Raw genomic sequence first — 18,052 nt, 5'->3', positions numbered from 1 at the left:
GGTTTTCCCCCTTTTTTCAGGGGTTTTCCACGTAAAAATCTTGGTGTCTCATAAATGCTAGACCCTCTCTCACTTATTTGATTGCGTGCCGGATTTTCGTACAACGCTAAGACGTTAAATCTTATATTTCTCTACCGCCGCGAATACTCCTGAACGCAACAACACTTAATCTATAATGATCAATTATGATTATGATTTATGAATGTATTTTGATTTAAAAGAGAAAATTATTTTCTCATCCATTCACTAAACTTTAGCGTTACCTTTACGATAATAATTATTAAAATACAACGGCAAAACTAATAAATTTATAATAACTATTTTTAAGTTTAAAATTATTGCTCATTTTTTAAATATATTAGTCATATCAAAATAATATATAACTTCTCAGATTTATTTACTTAAATATATTTTGCATTCAAAATTAATATGAATATAAATCCTATTCAATAATAAAAATTATAATTTTTTAGTATATTTATATTTGTACCAATTAAGACATTTTCAATTTTTAAATAATAATGTGAAGCTTTCCTTTATTTAATTAGATAGAAACGTTTATCCATCTTTTACAGTTGCCACGTGCAGCCCGCATGGCCGTTAGTCCCAATGCAAACTGTCACGTGTACTCCATTTCAAAAGGTATATCCAGCTGTGAAGTATTTATAAATTAAAAGATAAAAGGTTGGGGAGCATGGACAAAAATTCAGTGAACCGCTGAAAAGGAAGTACACAGTGAAATAAAACATAATATTTTAAATATTTATAGTTATTTGAATTAGTATAAAATAAATATAGATAATTATTTTTTAATTTAAATTGAAGTAAAATAAATACAATATAAAACTTAATAATAACCATGGTCGATGGCCGACAACAATTATGACTAATGGCGACCTCTAGTGATAACTTAGCCTGGCAAAACCAGAGGCGAGAATGTCATACAATGGCGGCGTTGAGCGAAGATTGCCAGGAACTAGGGTGACAAGCAATAGTGATTTTTCTTAAGCTGCTTTAAGAAACAGTAAAAAACAGTCTCAAACGAAGCCTAAATTTACTTTGAACAACCAAAATCTCCACTCATTTTAAAATAAACCTAATGACAAGCAAATAGGTTATCAAAAACAAGGATTTTACTATATGCAAAGAACTACTTGAAATAAGAATTTTACAGTTGAAATTTGTAAAAGCCACAATAATACAAGCACCACTGTAAGGAAACAGATGATCACTTTTCCTTCAACAACTATATTATTCAGTAGATGAAACTTGAAGCTGAAACAAACGTTTAAGTGAGCGTTAGCTTATGAACTGCATACAATTTCTTTCCCTTTCCTCCCAAAATAATGGTCATGTGAAATATTCAAATTATCTCAACAAGTAAAAAAACACATTGAAGGGATTCAAGTTATATTTGGGAATCTCCATAGAGTTAATAGTTGATTTCTATGCACGCATACACTGAGCCACTAACAGACTTACAGATCAAGAAGTGGTTGGCTGGGCAGGGGCAGCGGTGGTGACTCGCTGAGCAATCCAGCCAAGGCCGTCGTATAGCCCCTCGCCGGTGAGGGCGCAGCAGGCCTGTATGTGCCAGTCATGTTTCTTTATGCTATGGAGCGAAAGGGCATCAGTGATCTCAGCTGGAGACATTGCTTCCTTGAGATCCTGTTTGTTTGCGAAGACGAGCACGACGGAATGCTCGAGGTCATCATGCCGTAGCAGTCGAAAGAGCTCATCCTTCATTATGGAGATTCGTGCCCGGTCCGTGCTGTCGATCACCACGATCACGGCATGAGTGCCTCTGAAGTATGTCGCCCATGAAGTTCTTAGCCTGTCTTGCCCACCGAGATCCCACACCTGGGTTGCAGTAGAGAGAAAATTGATCCAACGAAATGAATATGATAAAGAACTGAGGTTGATAAAGCGTATTCTTCCAATCTCTTGATTCATAAGAACTAAGATATTATCGCAGAATGTACACAGATAGCAGGACAAAAATTACTGGAAGTCAAATACCAAGCCGGCAACAGGAAAGCTAGGTAAGAAATACAAAGATTTTCATAAGAAACTAGAAAGAATTTAGGTATCAACTGACTGTCTATCCATGCTCATTGCTCTATAACCATCATTCTCACAAGCCATAGCCAACAATTTAGTCTCAGCGTTAAGAAAACAATTCCTTATCAAGGATGTCCAATCAATGAAATTGCCGTGGCAAAAAATAGCACTCCTAAAGCAACAAAAGACGAGATTGGGTCTGAGGCCGAGTGGTTGACTAAAGAAATTCCTCCCATCTCACCCGGGCTCAAATCCCCTAACCATCCTAAAAAAAAAAAAGCAAAAAAAGACAAGTGCTATCTTTCATGGTTAAATTTTAGCTAAGGAGACTGACAGTCCCAATGGTTGCATCAATCAACTCAGTGACTTGCAGCCCAAGCTTTTCAATCGGATGGTTCATGCATTTGGATTAGTAAAACCAGGAATGATCAGTCGCTTGCTCAAAACTCATTTCACTCTCAACTTTATACAAACAAAAAGTTCTTCTAAAATATTAGGTAGGTTTACACTACGTAATAATCAACACTCCCTTCAAAAGAAGAGCATATGTATCTATTAAATCTGGCTTGTTACATAAATGAGAAAAAAGTAGGCGCCCTAGAGCTTTGGAAAAAATATCCACCACTTGTTTTGAATTGGAGAAATTATTAGCAATTTACTTGAAACAGACAATATCCCGTATGAAATGACTATCTACTTCAAAATAAGGATTTTAACTATGTAGATGGTGATACAATTGTTGCAATATAAAGTCATGGGGTTTGAGGAACAGGAAACCAAACTAAAGAGTTTTATACCCTATAATTTTGCAAGTAAAATGAGCCATAGATCAATGTTAGCGCTAGATCTAGTTAAAAATAAAATGTTTCTTGCTTTTCTATGTAATTAGATTTTTTTAAACAAAGATGCAATATCCTGAAGTAAACTCATATCTTCAACTGAACTAGCATAGCATCGGAAAATATTTTAATATTGAAATGTCCATCAATGCATGAAACACCAGCATTCACAATTCCATTGGTTGGATATGTTGTTTTTGCGCAACTGTTCAAAAAAGTTGAATCAATTCTGTATGATTTGTAGCGTTGTCAGGGTTGAATTTCATTTCTTCTTGGATTTGAAAGATTAGTACATTCAGCTTTGATACTTTAACAGCAAGGTAAATATAATAATCCCGTACGATAGGTGAATAAACTGAAGCTAATAAATAATAATAATAATAATAATAATAATATGAAGCTAATAATAAAGAACTGGTTAATCGCCATTAAGCTATGGGCAGAACCCTTTCTTCCTATCAGGTGTCTAAACATTCTTGCACCCTCTAAATTGACTTTGCTTAAATGGTTCACTGCAAAAATAATATTTTTCTTAATTAAACTACATTATCATTACCATTCTAAGCTTCTCATTTGCAAATAACTATTACATTCTGCACAAAGAACAATCAAAACTAAAGATGCAGCTGAATAACAATGAACAAGCAAAGTGATCCGTCAGGTATTGAAAACTCATAGGGCCATGAACCCATGACGAAGACAGTCATTGCTAAGACCAGAGTGGGTGAAGTGCACATTAACAAGAATAATAACCGGCATGAGAGTTGTCATTAACCAAAGGAGTCGAGAAACAATGAGTCAGTTGATTCTATTCTCCTTTCATCTTTCAATTGTTAATTAAAGTCTTTTCCATTTCCTGCAACATTTATGTCTTCTATTTAAAAATATAGAAATAAACAAAAGAAAGGAAAAGGGATAGAATAGGAATAAGAGGGAACCAAAGCAGCAGATAGAAAAATCTAAAAATGAATAAATAATAGCATCACAAAAAAGAAGTACAGAAAGTTTCAAAAGAAAACTTAAAAGAAAGATTCGTTTTCAGCAAAATCAATGAGCGGAACACGAAAATTGGGAATAGGAACACCCAAAAATAATTTTTATTGAAAGAACTATGAAGAAAAATGCAAGATACAATTGGATCTTCAATTGGAGAGGGAGATCCGGCTATCCCAAATCCTTAACCGCCGACTAGAGCTCTCTTAACCAAGGTAAACTTCAACAAACATCAAACTAGACATGAAAAATAAAAAAGCTAACCCTAGGGAAAAATATATTAAAATTATCCAATAGCATGACAAATCCTCAAATAGCCTTTTTGCATTTAATATGTTTTCCCTTCCAAATTCTGCATTCCTTCGCACATACCCAACATCCTCACGCCTTTCCCCATACTTTCTAATAGTCTCCTCCCTAAGAATAGGCTCCAAAGAAGCATTCTCTCTTCTCCTTCTAAAATCTCCACTTCCCTATCTTCCCCTCTCCTTATCGGATTAGAGTTTCCCCACTCCTGCTTCTCTTTTAATGGCCAACATTCGACACCATAAAGCATTGCAGGCCTCACCACCATCTTATAGAATTTTCCCTTGAGTTTGAGGGGTACTTTTCCAAATCACACAACAAGCCCGATGCATTCCTCCACTTCAACCATCCAACTTGAATTCTGCTGATAATATCCCCATCTATTTGACCATCACTCGAAAATAGCAAACAAGATGTTAAAAAAAGGTTGAACCTGAGAAAAAATATATTTAAAGAGTCCAATAGCATAACAAATCCCCAAACAGCCCCTGTGCATTTGAATTCTTCCCTCCTAGCAATGATATTAGAAAGACCCATCAATACCCCCTGCCAAAATTGTCCCGTGCATCCTAAACAATTCCCTCCAAAAATGACTAAGGAACACCTTATCTCGGTAGGACACTATCGATTCCAGTATCTCATACAATTTGACCATCTATTTGATGAACGTTGCTACTACTATCACTGTAGTGTACTGATGTTGTAGGGGAATAAAATGAGCATACTTTCCAAATTTGTTCACCACCACCAAAATCATTGTATACCCTTGAACCTGTGTAGCCCGTCAATAAAATCCATCATAATCTCCTCCCACACTCTATCCGGAAGAGCTAGAGGTCGCAGTAATCCTACCGGAGCCATGGCCATGTAATTGCTCCTCTAACATGCCTCGCATCTAGCCGTCATCTCCTCCATATCCTTATGCATCCCCTTCCAATATAACTCTGCCTAAATGACCCCCAACAACGTTCTTGTGGAAATCCTGCAGAAGGTGAGAAATATGGACTGAGATCCGTGGCAACATAAATTTCCCCTGGCATAGCAATCTCTCCCCTCTAGAGTGGCTCGGATGACTACTCTCATCTCTCCGCAGATATACCCTAATCCCCTTCAGCTCCTCATCTTGTACTCTCTCCTCCTTAATAGCCCCCCAATCCAACATCAATGGTACCAAAATGGCCAACACCTGGAGCTCCACCACGTATCTGGATAAGGCATCAGTCGTCTATTTTCTAGCCTTGGCTTATACTAGATCTCAAAATCATATCCCAACAACTTTGACATCCAGATCTGATGTTCTTTGATCACCATCCTCTGCTCTAACATGTACTTCAAGCTCCTCTAATCTGTCCTGATGATGAAATGTCGGCCCAGCAAGTAAGATCATCACTTTTGAATAGCTAACACAATGACCATCCACATCTGTTGCTTTCAGCATAGCCTCAATCTTGGCCTGTTCAACATTCACCCCCTCCTGAAATACCATGTACCCTAAGTACCCCATACTAGGCTTTGAAAAGCAACACTTCATCAAGTTGGCCTGCAGCTGATGCTTCTATAACACCTCCAACACCACCTTCAAGTGCTCCAAATGCTCATCTCCGATCTACTGTATACCAGGATGTCATCAAAGAAAACCAATATAAATTTCCTGAGGTATGTTCGAATATGGTAGGAACAACTTGTCATGAGGGAGTGGAATGTAGCAGGGGCATTGGTGAAACCAAACAGCCTCACCAAGAACTCGAAGTGTCTCTCATGTGTCTTGAATGCAGTCTTTGAGACATCGTTCTCTCTCATCCTGATCTGATGGTATCTAAACTTTAGATCCATCTTCGTGAATATCACTAGTCTATATAGCTTATCCAGCAACTCATCTATCATCAGAATAGGAAATTTGTCTGACCCAATTTCCTTTTTCAGGGCCCAATAGTCCACAAAGAATCTCAAACTCCATTCTTCTTAACCAGTAAATTTGGGCTAAAAAAGGATCACGCTTGCATGATGATCCATTATTCCAGCATCTCCTGAATCAACTTCTAAATCTCATCTTTCTAGATTTTAGGATAGCGGCAAGGCCTGACACCAATCGGTGACACCCCCTCCCTTAAGGTGATTGCTTCTACTCCCTCGGTGATGACAATCCCTCAGTTGAAAGAACACACTGAATTGTTGTATAAGTGAATGTACTGAAAGAGGGATATCTCCCCCCTCCATCAATCTAATTCCCTCTAAGCTTTGTAGCTCCACCAAAAATACTACTCCCACCTCCTGTATGGTCCTCACCATGATTTTGAGATATACCATGGCTTTGGATAACCGTGCATCTCCCTTGATCACCACCCTTCTTTCCACCACCAGGAAGTGGACATGCTTTCAGCAAAATCAATGAGTGAAACACGAAAATTGGGAAGAGGAGCACCCAAAAATTATTTTTATTGAAAAACTATGAAGAGAAATGCAAGATACAATTAGATCTTCAATTGGAGAGGGATATCCGACTATCCCAAATCCCTAACCGCCGGCTAGAGCCTCTTAACCTACATAAACTTCAAAAAATGTCAAACAAAACATGAAAAATAAAAAGCTGAACCTTAAGGAAAAACATATTTAAAGCATCCAATAGCATGACAAATCCTCAAACAGCCTTTTTTGCATTTCTTCTCCCTTTCAAATTTAGCACCCATTCGCTCATACCCAACATACTCACGCCTTTCCCCATACTCTCTACTTGTCTCCTTCCTAGGAATAGGCTCCAAGGGAGGCATTCTCTCTCCTCCTAAAATCTCCACCTCCTGATCTTCCCCTCTCCTTATCAAATTAGAATTTTCCCCACTCCCTTGACCGCTGGTGGCTCCCTTCGCTTTTGACGTTGCCATTTTGGTTTGAAACTCGAGCATCTTCCTCATCATTTCCTCTATGATGGCAAACTTCCCATCAAACTTCTCATAGACAGGTGAAAATTAATTGTCAGAATCTGAAATCTTTTCTGCAACATCAAATTTCAATTGTCCGACTCCCCTTCCAACACTTCTACCTTTCTCTCCCCACCATAGGTACCCGGATCTATGCTTTGATACCAATTTATAAGGAAGTTGATGTACTTTCAGCAAAATCATCAAGAGAAATGCAAAAATTGGAAGAGGAACACCCAAAAATAATTTTTTATTGAAAGAACTACAAAGAGAAATGCAAGATATGATTGGATCTTTCATTGGAAATGGAGATCCGGCTATCCCAAATCCCTAACCGCCAGCTAGAGCCCTCTTAATCTAGGTAAACTTCAGAAAACATCAAACAAGGCATGAAAAAGAAAAAATTGAACCCTAGGGAAAAATATATTTAAAGCATCCAATAGCAATGACAAATCCTCAAATAGCCCCTTTGCATATTAAAGCTGCTTTTCTAGTTGCTTCCTTTTTAGCTAGTTGTTTTTAATATTGCAACTCTTTACCACGGGAGCTTCGGCCAACTCATTCTTCCTAGCCCTTTCAAGTTAATCATAACACCACCATCATACATTGCCTTTTCACTTCTCTCAGTTGTACATGCTCAAGTCACCTCTGTTTTGTAAGTTCATGGTATTGCAGAAAAAGAACAAATAACCAATGCATGAATAATAATATCCTTATCTTGCAAATGTAAAATAAAAGGAATGATCTGTGGGCATAAGACTAGCCAGGTTTAATGAAGGTTCAAAACGTATCTCAAGCTTTGACGCATTAGGTTCAGAATTAGCTATGTTGATAGAAGAGGCTCAAAACCTTTCTAATGCTTTCTTATTCTTCATGTTTGGGCACTTACAAAGAAAAAAAGAGATTATCGACAAAATACATGATGTGATAACATATTATGCCACCTGATCAAAATAAATATGCTAAATATGTCGGACAAGTTATTTCGAAGAGCAAAATGATATGATAAAATTCAGAAGGTTGTATTGTGCAGAATTTTTAACTGTTTTAAATGAAGCTATTGCCTGCCAATTTATAATGTGTCTGAAATTTGAAAGACGTGATGAGTATGGATTCCACCTAGTCGTTCATTTGCAGGCAACACTACTATTTTGTGGAGCTTCTCCCTTTCAATCCAAGTTTCTCAAGAATATTTAAAATATCTTTGATGAAGTCTTTGGTCTCAGAATTAACTTCTCCAAATCTTCTTGGATTTACCTTAGTAAGTTGTCTAGCAAGGATACCCCTCCTGGCTCTTGCTGATATTTTGAGTTGTTCTTTTGAACTCTCTAATTCAAGTGCTTTAAAGCATTCCTTTGGGCTCTAAAAATCTTCAGCGTGTTTTTAGGCATCTTTTCATAGTAAAGATCAGTCAAAACTCGCTTTTTGGAAAGGTAACTTCCTTTCTAAAGGTAGTATGAATGTACTTATAGATTCAATGCTCTCCTCTATTACTCTCTACTATTACTTCTCCTTTGGAATCCTAATTGAGTGAAAAAAATAATTGATGGTATTAGAAGAAACTTTTTTGGAAGAGTAAAAAAAGATAGTGGTGGCCTAAATCTCATCAAGTGGAAGAACATTTGTAGGCCTAAAGATAAAGGAGGTCTTGATATGTTGAACTTGTACCTTCTAGACAAATGCATTTGGAAATCTATGCAACCAAACAATGATTACGTTATTGGCACTATCATCCATAACAAGCATTTTAGTACCTTGACTTCTTGGATTTTTGGTCCAGTAATGTCTCGGATGCTCCAACTTTATTAAAGGAGTTTCTAAAGCTATTGGTCACTTTACAAAACATCTATTGGAAATTTCATGATGGTAAAAGCATTAGCTTTTGTTAAGGACAAATGTATTAACGATTGATCCCTTGCTACTCAATTCAATGATATCTTCACTTTGTTATAAATTATAATAATTATGTTCCACTCCTATTCAACTAGCTGTGGTTGGTATCGGTTATGGAGAAAGATTATTCCTTTTCACCCCATTGATAGCAAAAGCTTCCCTATCTCATATCAATAGGTTTTAGCTAGATTACGATAGGGATATCCCTTATTGGCTACCTTCTCCTAATTATATTTTCTTTGTCATCTCCTACTAATTCATGATGGAGTGTTCTCACACCCATTTTCTCTCACATTTGAAAGTATATTACTACTCTCAAAATAATGATTCTTGTTTGGTTTCTTTATATGAGGAAAATTCATTGCAAAGTCTGTCCGCATTGCAAAGTAATTATCAACTTTGCTATCTGTGATAAGTGTAAGGATAAAGCTGGAAGATGATTTTCATGCTTTCTTTGGATGTTCAACATCTCTAGTTTTTGAAAGAGCCTTTATAATCTTTTCAGCATTTCATCCCCTATTGTTAGCTTTGATTCGCTTTCTCTTCTTCTAGAAACGTTTATATCTAGAATAATTCTAGGGATCTTGGGATGTCATCTCTTTATTTCAATTATATCATTTGAAATGAAATTAATGCTAGATATTTTTCAAACAAGAAGGAGAAGAAACATCAATTTAACATTTTAATCTTGTTTACTTCCGGATCGACAACACAAATGGGAAGAGCTAGAAAAAAATCAATGATTTCATGGAGGCGATTCACTTTCCTTCTACTCTAAGGCACTTTTCTAGTTTTTTCTTAATTTTACCTCATTAGTTTGATTATTTTTTTGTATTTCTCAGTTTCCTTTATAATCATCTTTGGAAGGTTTACCCAGCTTTTTCATCAGTAAACAAATAAATAAATAAGCTTCACCAACCTATGGATCATGATTCAAGATCATATAGTCTCTGAACTAGATTTATGCTTTTATATTGCTTTGGACACCTTCATTATTAAAACAGATTAAACAATATAGACCATTTAAACTGTAGATGCTTTTTTTTATTCATTAAAAATGAATCAGTATCAAGTGATTGTTCTAATTTTTTCATACTTCTATACCACAAACTCCCCAATTTCCCATAAATTCAAAAATACGATTCAGAATTTTGTTAATTTAAAACGGAGATGACAATTTTTGAAGGTACATCAGTCTTCCCCCTATTCAAATTTCAAATAAAAGAGACAAAAGGCTTTGTTTTGCATACTCCAATGCTACTAAATAGATTTAACAGCACATATAGCAAACGACCTCCAGATATTTAGATAAGGTTAAAGTGATGATATTAAAAACAAGCTTCAGATACTTACCCATCGCATGGTTTAGCACCTACACTTCACGCATTAGACTACAGAAATAGGAAAAAAAACATAGTAAGCTCAACCAAATTAAGGCACGACATCTTTTAGGATGGGACATATGTAGTCTCTACAAGGGGAAATGGCTAATCTTTCAGAAGCAGTCGAAAAAAAATAGTATGTTTGCACTATTAGAGAAAATGACCCTCCCATCCAAAATGCATTATATGCCACCATGCATAAGTGGTCTGCAACCTTGAGATCCTTTCAAACACAAAGGTTTATCTCACATAACTAATGCACATCCGTATTTACAATTATTACAAAAACAAAACTCATTTTGCCACTTAACTATAACCTCGATCAAGAATCCTGCAAAAAAATAAATATTAATTTCAAAATATACTGCTACAGATAAAGATAGTCATGTCTTCAAAGAACTTTGGTGGAAGAATAATTTTTAATACATTTCAAGATATTTATCCAGTTGTGGAACTGACCATCAATTCAACTTTCATGTTGGATGGATCATTGTCAAGCCAATTATAAAGCAACTAAAGAAAAAAATTAAATGATGATTTATTCTAAAATTAAGCTATATTATAGTAAAATATTTATTAGGGGAATGAATTAATAGGAAATAAAAAGGAATTAAAATATCAAACCAAATAAAAAACTAAATTACGTGCGAACTCTGGATAGGCAAGCGAAATACAAATACCATAACTTTCAAAGCAACAGTTGCTTATTCATAAGAAACCTAAAGTCGTTTGTGTCTATGGAATCAAATCAAACAATATGAATGCTTAGAAAATCATAGATATAAAACTATAAATACATGCATTAAAGTGGTTTTAATATTCTTATGGTGGCAGATCACCGGTAAAAACACCTTGGGCCAACACAAAAACATGACCCAAGAGTTATAAGATCAAGGGTGAAGGCCAATCACTAGCATATAAATGCAAACCAACATGTCCTCGCTATTTTCCTCTAAACTTCAAAATTTTCCATATGAACTCTCACTCCCTTTCAAATTGAAAACCAATATCATCAATCAAGCATCATACATAAGAAATATAGCTCAAAACAAAATGGAGTGCTTGACACTCAACTTTGCTCATTAATAAGTGAGAGAACCTTAGACAACAAAAGCAGCACATTCCTCAATTACAAAAGCCTACTTGAAATTTTAAGATAATATGATTTCTTATGAAGTAAGAACTAGGAGATGAATTGGGCTTGTTGACAAGATGGGTTTTGACAAACTCCATTCAAACATGAAATCAACTGCCACATTCGGTAAGCCAATTACCATATTCAAAATCTAACCTAAAAAATGGAATGACATGTGTTTCAAGACCCAATTTAAAAATAATATAATTGTTTTCATTTCAAGGTTGTGGACCTTCTTCCCCTAATTTAATAATTCTTTTGTTGTCTTGTAACCATTGACACTAATGCAATCATTTGAAGCATTCAATCATATTACTTTTTTCTCTTCATCATTGCCCACCAACTTCACTCACATCATTTTTCATTTTTCAATGCTGTTGTGGCTTCACATTTGTTTTGTACTTGTTGCCCACAAGTTGCAAAGTGACCACCCATGTTGCTATTGCTACCACTAGACTGTTACTCCACCAAATTGTAACCGCCATCAACGCTACTTTACCATTATTCATACCTTTTGTTGATGTCAACAATCCCTAAATAGCATATGGATTAGCACATAGACCCCTGTCGCAAAAAACCATGGGTTTTATGGTCACCCAAAAGTGTGGCATAAAAACTTAAAAGGAATCCTCTCTTGAATACGAGTTAGCAAAAATGCAATCTATATGTTGACACATTTACAACAAAATCTTGATCCATCTTGGATAAGATCAAATTCATATGAACCCAACCTACTAACAAGCTTAAGTAGTTAGTATCATTTTCAACAAATAAGCTTAAACATCTAAGTGAAAGACAACCACTTCTACATAATTAGAATATCTAATTAAACTATTTCGTACAAGATTAAACCCTATCGGGTGAGAGTGCCTTCCATGAAAATTATATTTTATAATGCTTACTCTCACCAAAGATATGGCATTAAGATGTTTACATTATGTAATATGATTTGCATATGAAGAAATGATGGCGCATCCAAGATCCCAAATAGTGGGAAGGAGAGAAAGAGGATGGGTTAGCAAAAAGGTTTCAAAATCTAAATTTCCAGTATTTATGATCAGCATTTAATGTTTTAAGAATAAAAAAAAAGATAGTTCAGCAATGATTCTAAACTAAGAAAAGTTTCATCAGGAATTCAAAAGAAATGCCAGTCTTAGTTACAAATAATCATTATCCAATAATTAGCAGCAAACTAACTATTTAATCCCCTAAACAGTGTTGGATTAATCCTTTTGTAACTTCCTTGCTCAAGACTGTTTTTGTTCAATAGTTGTATAATTGTTTTATTCTAGCCTAAGTGCATGATTAATGACACTATAACTACTAATCTAAACATCTTTCCAAAAGGTTTCTCAGGATTAGAGCCAAAGATATATGAGAATTTGAGTATCAGAAAGATTACATAAATCCATGTTCATGTAACCATAATAGCAACCAAGCATCCCATAAGTACTGTCATCTCATAAACTCCATCACAAAAAAATATCTAACAATCCAAGGGAACAATGAAGCATAATCTCCATTGAGCAGCAGTTTAAATTTCAGTGGCTATAAAAAGTCGTACCAAGCAAAAAATTAAACAATTCAAGTAACGGAGAGTTCCTAAGTCAAAATATTATATTCACTAAACTAATTCGCAATCACTTGAACTATGCAAGCAAAGAGAGCCTATGACTAAATCTCGAACCCATAATCATTCCATGAATGTTTTGCTAACTGGCAAAACAATTAAATACAGAAGCAAATATATAGAAGATGGAATAGAAAATCGATCAGATACAAACCTCAAACCGTATGTTCTTGTAAACAACCTCTTCCACATTACTACCAACCGTAGGGTTCGTGGTGACGACCTCCCCCAAATGCAATTTGTAGAGCGTCGTTGTCTTTCCAGCATTATCCAACCCTACAACGACGATTTTGTACTCCTTAGCCGGAAACAGCATGAACCAGAATCTCGATACCAGTGCCCCCATTTTTAAAACGATTCTAAACCTAAACATAAGCAAAGAATCAACAAGTCAAATCTAGAACTCGATCCACCAAAAACAATTTTCTAAATTAGGGCTCCTCCCCTTTACGGTGATTTGTGAAAAAAATATCGGATCAGGGAAACCATTACATGATCAAGGAATCCGAAACGCTGAGAGGGATCTCACCTAGGAGCAGTGGTCGATGTGGAGGATAAATTGGGCAACTAGATCCGACGGCTAAAGGTGATCGTACGTTTCCTTCACCGGGCTGTAGGAACCATGGCCTTAAAGGAGATGGTAGAGAGTTGAGCAAGAGAAAAACCTAGCTTAATCGGAATTACGAGGAGATGCAAAGAAATGCGGAAGCAAAGCGGAAAGACGCTCCTTTTTATCCACCAAAATTTTATTCGAGACGCTGTGAAGTCGTCGGCTGACGAGGCAAACAGTGCTTGCTGATTGGGAAGAACTAACTTTTGCTTATAGTGGATGAAATAGTTTGTGGCTTTGGGGAGAGGACATTTGATTTGAAGTGAAAGTATCTAAAGTAATCTACATATAAAAATTTGGAGAAAATAAGTGTTTGATTTGAAGTAAATAAAATGTAGTGCAAAATTTTAGTATATTTGGAATTCAATTTCATTTTTTTGTATTTGAAATTCCTCTAATTTTAGAGATTTTCAAATACACTGTAACTTTATTGACTATCATCATCTTCGGTTGTAGCCACTGCCATCCGTCGATGATTGCCACCATCGTCAGCCACTACAGATTGCCACCACTGTTGGCTATCAACCACCGCCACCCTCCACCACTATCGCCTACAGCCACCACCATCACCACCTACCATCGCCCCGCTTGACTCGCCACTGACCTCCAATGACACCACAGTCGACAACCGACGATAGCCACTATCCCAGCGACGTTGTTGGTTGCTACCACCACCTGTTACCACTATCGACCACCTTATTTTTAGATTTTACATTGCATTAATTTTATTTCAAACCAAACAAAATTAAAAATTTATGTATTTATTTTACATTCATTCAAACAAATTCAAAAATATTTCAAATACAATGCATTTCTTTTACATTGTATTCATTTTTCAACCAACCAAACAACTATTACAAGTGATAAAAGTGGAGGAGGTTATTTTTCTAAAATCTCTTTTTCTTTTTCTTTTTTTGAAAATGAGGAGCAAAGCTCAATTCAATCACAAAGTAAATAATTACAAAGAGTAAAATATCACATTACAAATTAAGAGGAAAATGAATTATAATGAGCTGCAACAAACAGTGTAATGCCTAAAAAGAAACAAAAATGAAATCTAAACACAAAAGGCCTCTGAATGTGCAAAAAATACAATCAACAATCATGTGGTAATCATAGGAGCAAAATTCCCCTTGGTTGCCAAAATGGCCATAAAAAAATGCTAGAGCGATCATTCAAGGGAGAGAAGCCCTAGAAGTAGGAGAATTCATTATTGTCCATGAATCATAAATTGTTCCAAAGCTGATGACACCAAAGCTCCTCAAAACACAACATGTGCACATAACCAATAAGAAGTAGGTGGGAAAAAACAATCGCAGCATTGCACCAAAAAAATAAAGCAATCGATGAAAACTTGTAAAATCTAAGAAAAATATATTTTTGTTTACTTCATTTTATTAACTTACTAAAATTAAAATTAGAGATATGGATTTAGAAGTCTAACTGCTCTATAATATCCTGAACCAGTCCTACAGACAAATCCTGAGTTTCTGCCTCTGAATCCTCTCTCTCCAATTTATCTTTCCCTTTCTCCTTGTCCTTCTTTTCTCTTCTTCTCCAATAAGGCTCGGGTGGAAATGATTTGGCAAAATGATTTTATATATTTTGAATATTTAAGATCTACTAATTGAACCTAGTGTCGCAGCGATCATCTACCCAACGTCGCAGCACCTCAAGATAATCTTCTAAGTTATCCTAAAATATTCTGACATGAGACTTGATGCCAATGCAACGCATTCCCGGCACCATGGTTGTACATTTGCGGCACCGCTGCACACGCCCAAACATATTAATCTATAAAAAAAATACAGGAGCTTAATGATGCGGCACAAGTGCGCCCTGTCTCTGTGGCGCCAGCATGGATTTTTTTTTTTAAGTTTTTAGATTTTTATTTGTTAGACCTTGAACCTTGGTTACTTTTCCTCTACATATTTGACATTCTAAAACTCATAATTATTAATTAACTTAAAATTAATTATCATTAATATAAAATTACCTGGATTTCATAAGACAAAATATTACATTGGAGTTGGCTTATTGGCAAGGGTCTTGCTTCCTAACAGGAGGGTTGGGGGTGAGGGATGTCTGAGCTAGAGTTGAAGGGTTAGTATGGTGGGATGGAGGCTATTTGATGGGCTTTTTGGCGGCAGTAGAGGGGCCTCTCCACTTAGGCCTTCTCTAGTGCTTCTACATGATGGTTTACATCTCTAGGGAGAGTATTGGGAGATTTTTAGAGCAAAAGTTTGAGGTGTGGACATATGAGCCACAATCTTTACAAGCTGAGGGCTTCTAATCATATATCAGTTACAAAAATTAGTGTTTCTTGGCCACAAATATTTTAACTTCATCATATAAGGGGGAAACATTTTTTTCTTGAACATAGACACGGGAGAAAGTGAGCATAGTTTTATCCAATATGAGCTTGTAAATAGTTAATGGACAACTGATGCAATTAGAAATTTTGCGGATACTTTCAATTCCACTAGGACAAGAAGAGATCCTCAATCTTAATCCACAAAGGGATGGATAAAAACTCATCTCACATAGGGTTGAAGTGGGGAAATCATCTTTTTAGAAAAAATGGCTTACTAAGGAAGAACTATGGGACCAATCAATGTTGTAGTCTTCATGGGCAAAGAATTTCAACAAAAAGAAATCACCTAAGAGGGAGACAAAGTGTATGGTACCTTTAAGTGATCATAAGTGATTTTTGGCAGTTAGAAGAGCCTTGTAGAAAGGATGGCGTGTAACAGAGTAATGGACCAATGAGAGACCCCATTCTAGAGCTCCCTTAGAAACTTCAGCATCGAAGAAGTGAATGACTTTGTCCGACAACGACATTCAAGGATCAGGGGAATTTTTTTTGTGAAAGGGTTGTGAGACAGGAGGAGGTTCCTTTATAGGCATTGATTGGGGGAAGGGGAAGGAGGAATCAAGGGAGCATGATTGAGGTTATGGCCAAGGAGGGGAAAATTCTAGGGAGATAATATGTCTGAGAAGGACATTAGAGTTAAAGGAGGAGGAAAAAAAGGAGGCTAAACTGGAGGAGGAATGGAGGGGGGTCAGCGAGGGAAAAAACAATCGCAGCATTGCACCAAAAAAATAAAGCAATCGATGAAAACTTGTAAAATCTAAGAAAAATATATTTTTGTTTACTTCATTTTATTAACTTAATAAAATTAAAATTAGAGATATGGATTTAGAAGTCTACCTGCTATACAATATCCTGAACCGGTCCTACAAACAAATCCTGAGTTTCTGACTCTGAATCCTCTCTCTCCACTTTCTCTTTCCCTTTCTCCTCATCCTTCTTTTCTCTTCTTCTCCAATAAGGCTCGGGTGGAAATGATTTGGCAAAATGATTTTATATATTTTGAATATTTAAAATCTACTAACTGAACCTAGTATCGCAGCGATCATCCACCCAACGTCGCAGCACCTCAAGATAATCTTCTAAGTTATCCTAGAATATTCTGACATGAGACTTGATGCCAAGGCAACCCATTCCCGGCATCATGGTGGTACATCTGCGACACCGCAGCACACGCCCAAACATATTAATCTATAAAAAAATACAAGAGCTTAATGATGCGGCCCCGAGTGCGCCCTGGCTCTGTGGCGCTAACATGGATTTTTTTTTAGTTTTTAGATTGTTATTTATTATACCTTGAACCTTGGTTACTTTTCTTCTACATTTGACATTCTAAAACTCATAATTATTAATTAACTTAAAATTAATTATCATTAATATAAAATTACCTTAAATTCATAAGACAAAATATTACATAGGAGTTGGCTTATTGGCAAGGGTCTTGCTTCCTAACAGGAGGGTTGGGGTGAGGGATGTCTGAGCTAGAGGTGAAGGGTTAGTATGGTGGGAAGGAGGTTATTTGAGGGGTTTTTTGGCAGCAGTAGAGGGGCCTCTCCACTTAGGCCTTCTCTAGTGCTTCTATATGATTGTTTACATCTCTAAGGGGAGTATTGGGAGATTTTTTTAGGGCAAAAGTTTGAGGTGTGGACATATGAGCCACAACCTTCACAAGCTGACGGCTTCCAATCATATATCAGTTACAAAAATTAGTGTTTCTTGGCCACAAAGATTTTAACTTCATCATATAAGGGGGAAACATTTTTTTCTTGAACATAGACACGGGAGAAAGTGATCCTAATTTTATCCAACATGAGCTTGTAAACGGTTAATGGACAACTGATGAAACTAGAAATTTTGCGGATACACTCAGTTCCACCAGGACAAGGGGAGAACCTCAATCTTAATCCACAAAAGGAT

The 18,052-nt window shown here is 36.1% G+C and overlaps 1 protein-coding gene across 1 annotated transcript; it reads right to left on the bottom strand.

Annotated features, from left to right (window-relative positions):
• Positions 1-1,213: 1,213 nt before the first annotated feature.
• On the bottom strand, positions 1,214-13,946 carry LOC110097300 (ADP-ribosylation factor-like protein 5). Its single transcript, XM_020823589.2, has 3 exons — positions 13,684-13,946; positions 13,309-13,519; positions 1,214-1,860 (listed from the first exon to the last, which is right to left on the bottom strand). The coding sequence occupies exons 2-3, from the start codon at positions 13,498-13,500 to the stop codon at positions 1,486-1,488; spliced, it is 567 nt and encodes a 188-aa protein (XP_020679248.1). The 5' UTR covers positions 13,501-13,519; positions 13,684-13,946; the 3' UTR covers positions 1,214-1,485.
• Positions 13,947-18,052: the final 4,106 nt, after the last annotated feature.

Source organism: Dendrobium catenatum, unplaced genomic scaffold, assembly GCF_001605985.2.
Source record: "Dendrobium catenatum unplaced genomic scaffold, ASM160598v2 fragScaff_scaffold_71, whole genome shotgun sequence".
Classification (NCBI taxonomy): Eukaryota; Viridiplantae; Streptophyta; class Magnoliopsida; order Asparagales; family Orchidaceae; genus Dendrobium; species Dendrobium catenatum.
Note: the sequence above shows the minus strand (reverse complement) of the source record. Positions and strands in the feature narration are given on the sequence as shown.

Bases quoted from the DNA above. Each gene is read 5' to 3' on its own strand.
- LOC110097300 (XM_020823589.2), bottom strand. From the start codon at position 13,500: ATGGGGGCACTGGTATCGAGATTCTGGTTCATGCTGTTTCCGGCTAAG. The intron at 1,861-13,308 runs GTTTGTATCTGA...ACTGCAACCCAG, and splicing joins ACAAGAACATACGGTTTGAG to GTGTGGGATCTCGGTGGGCA.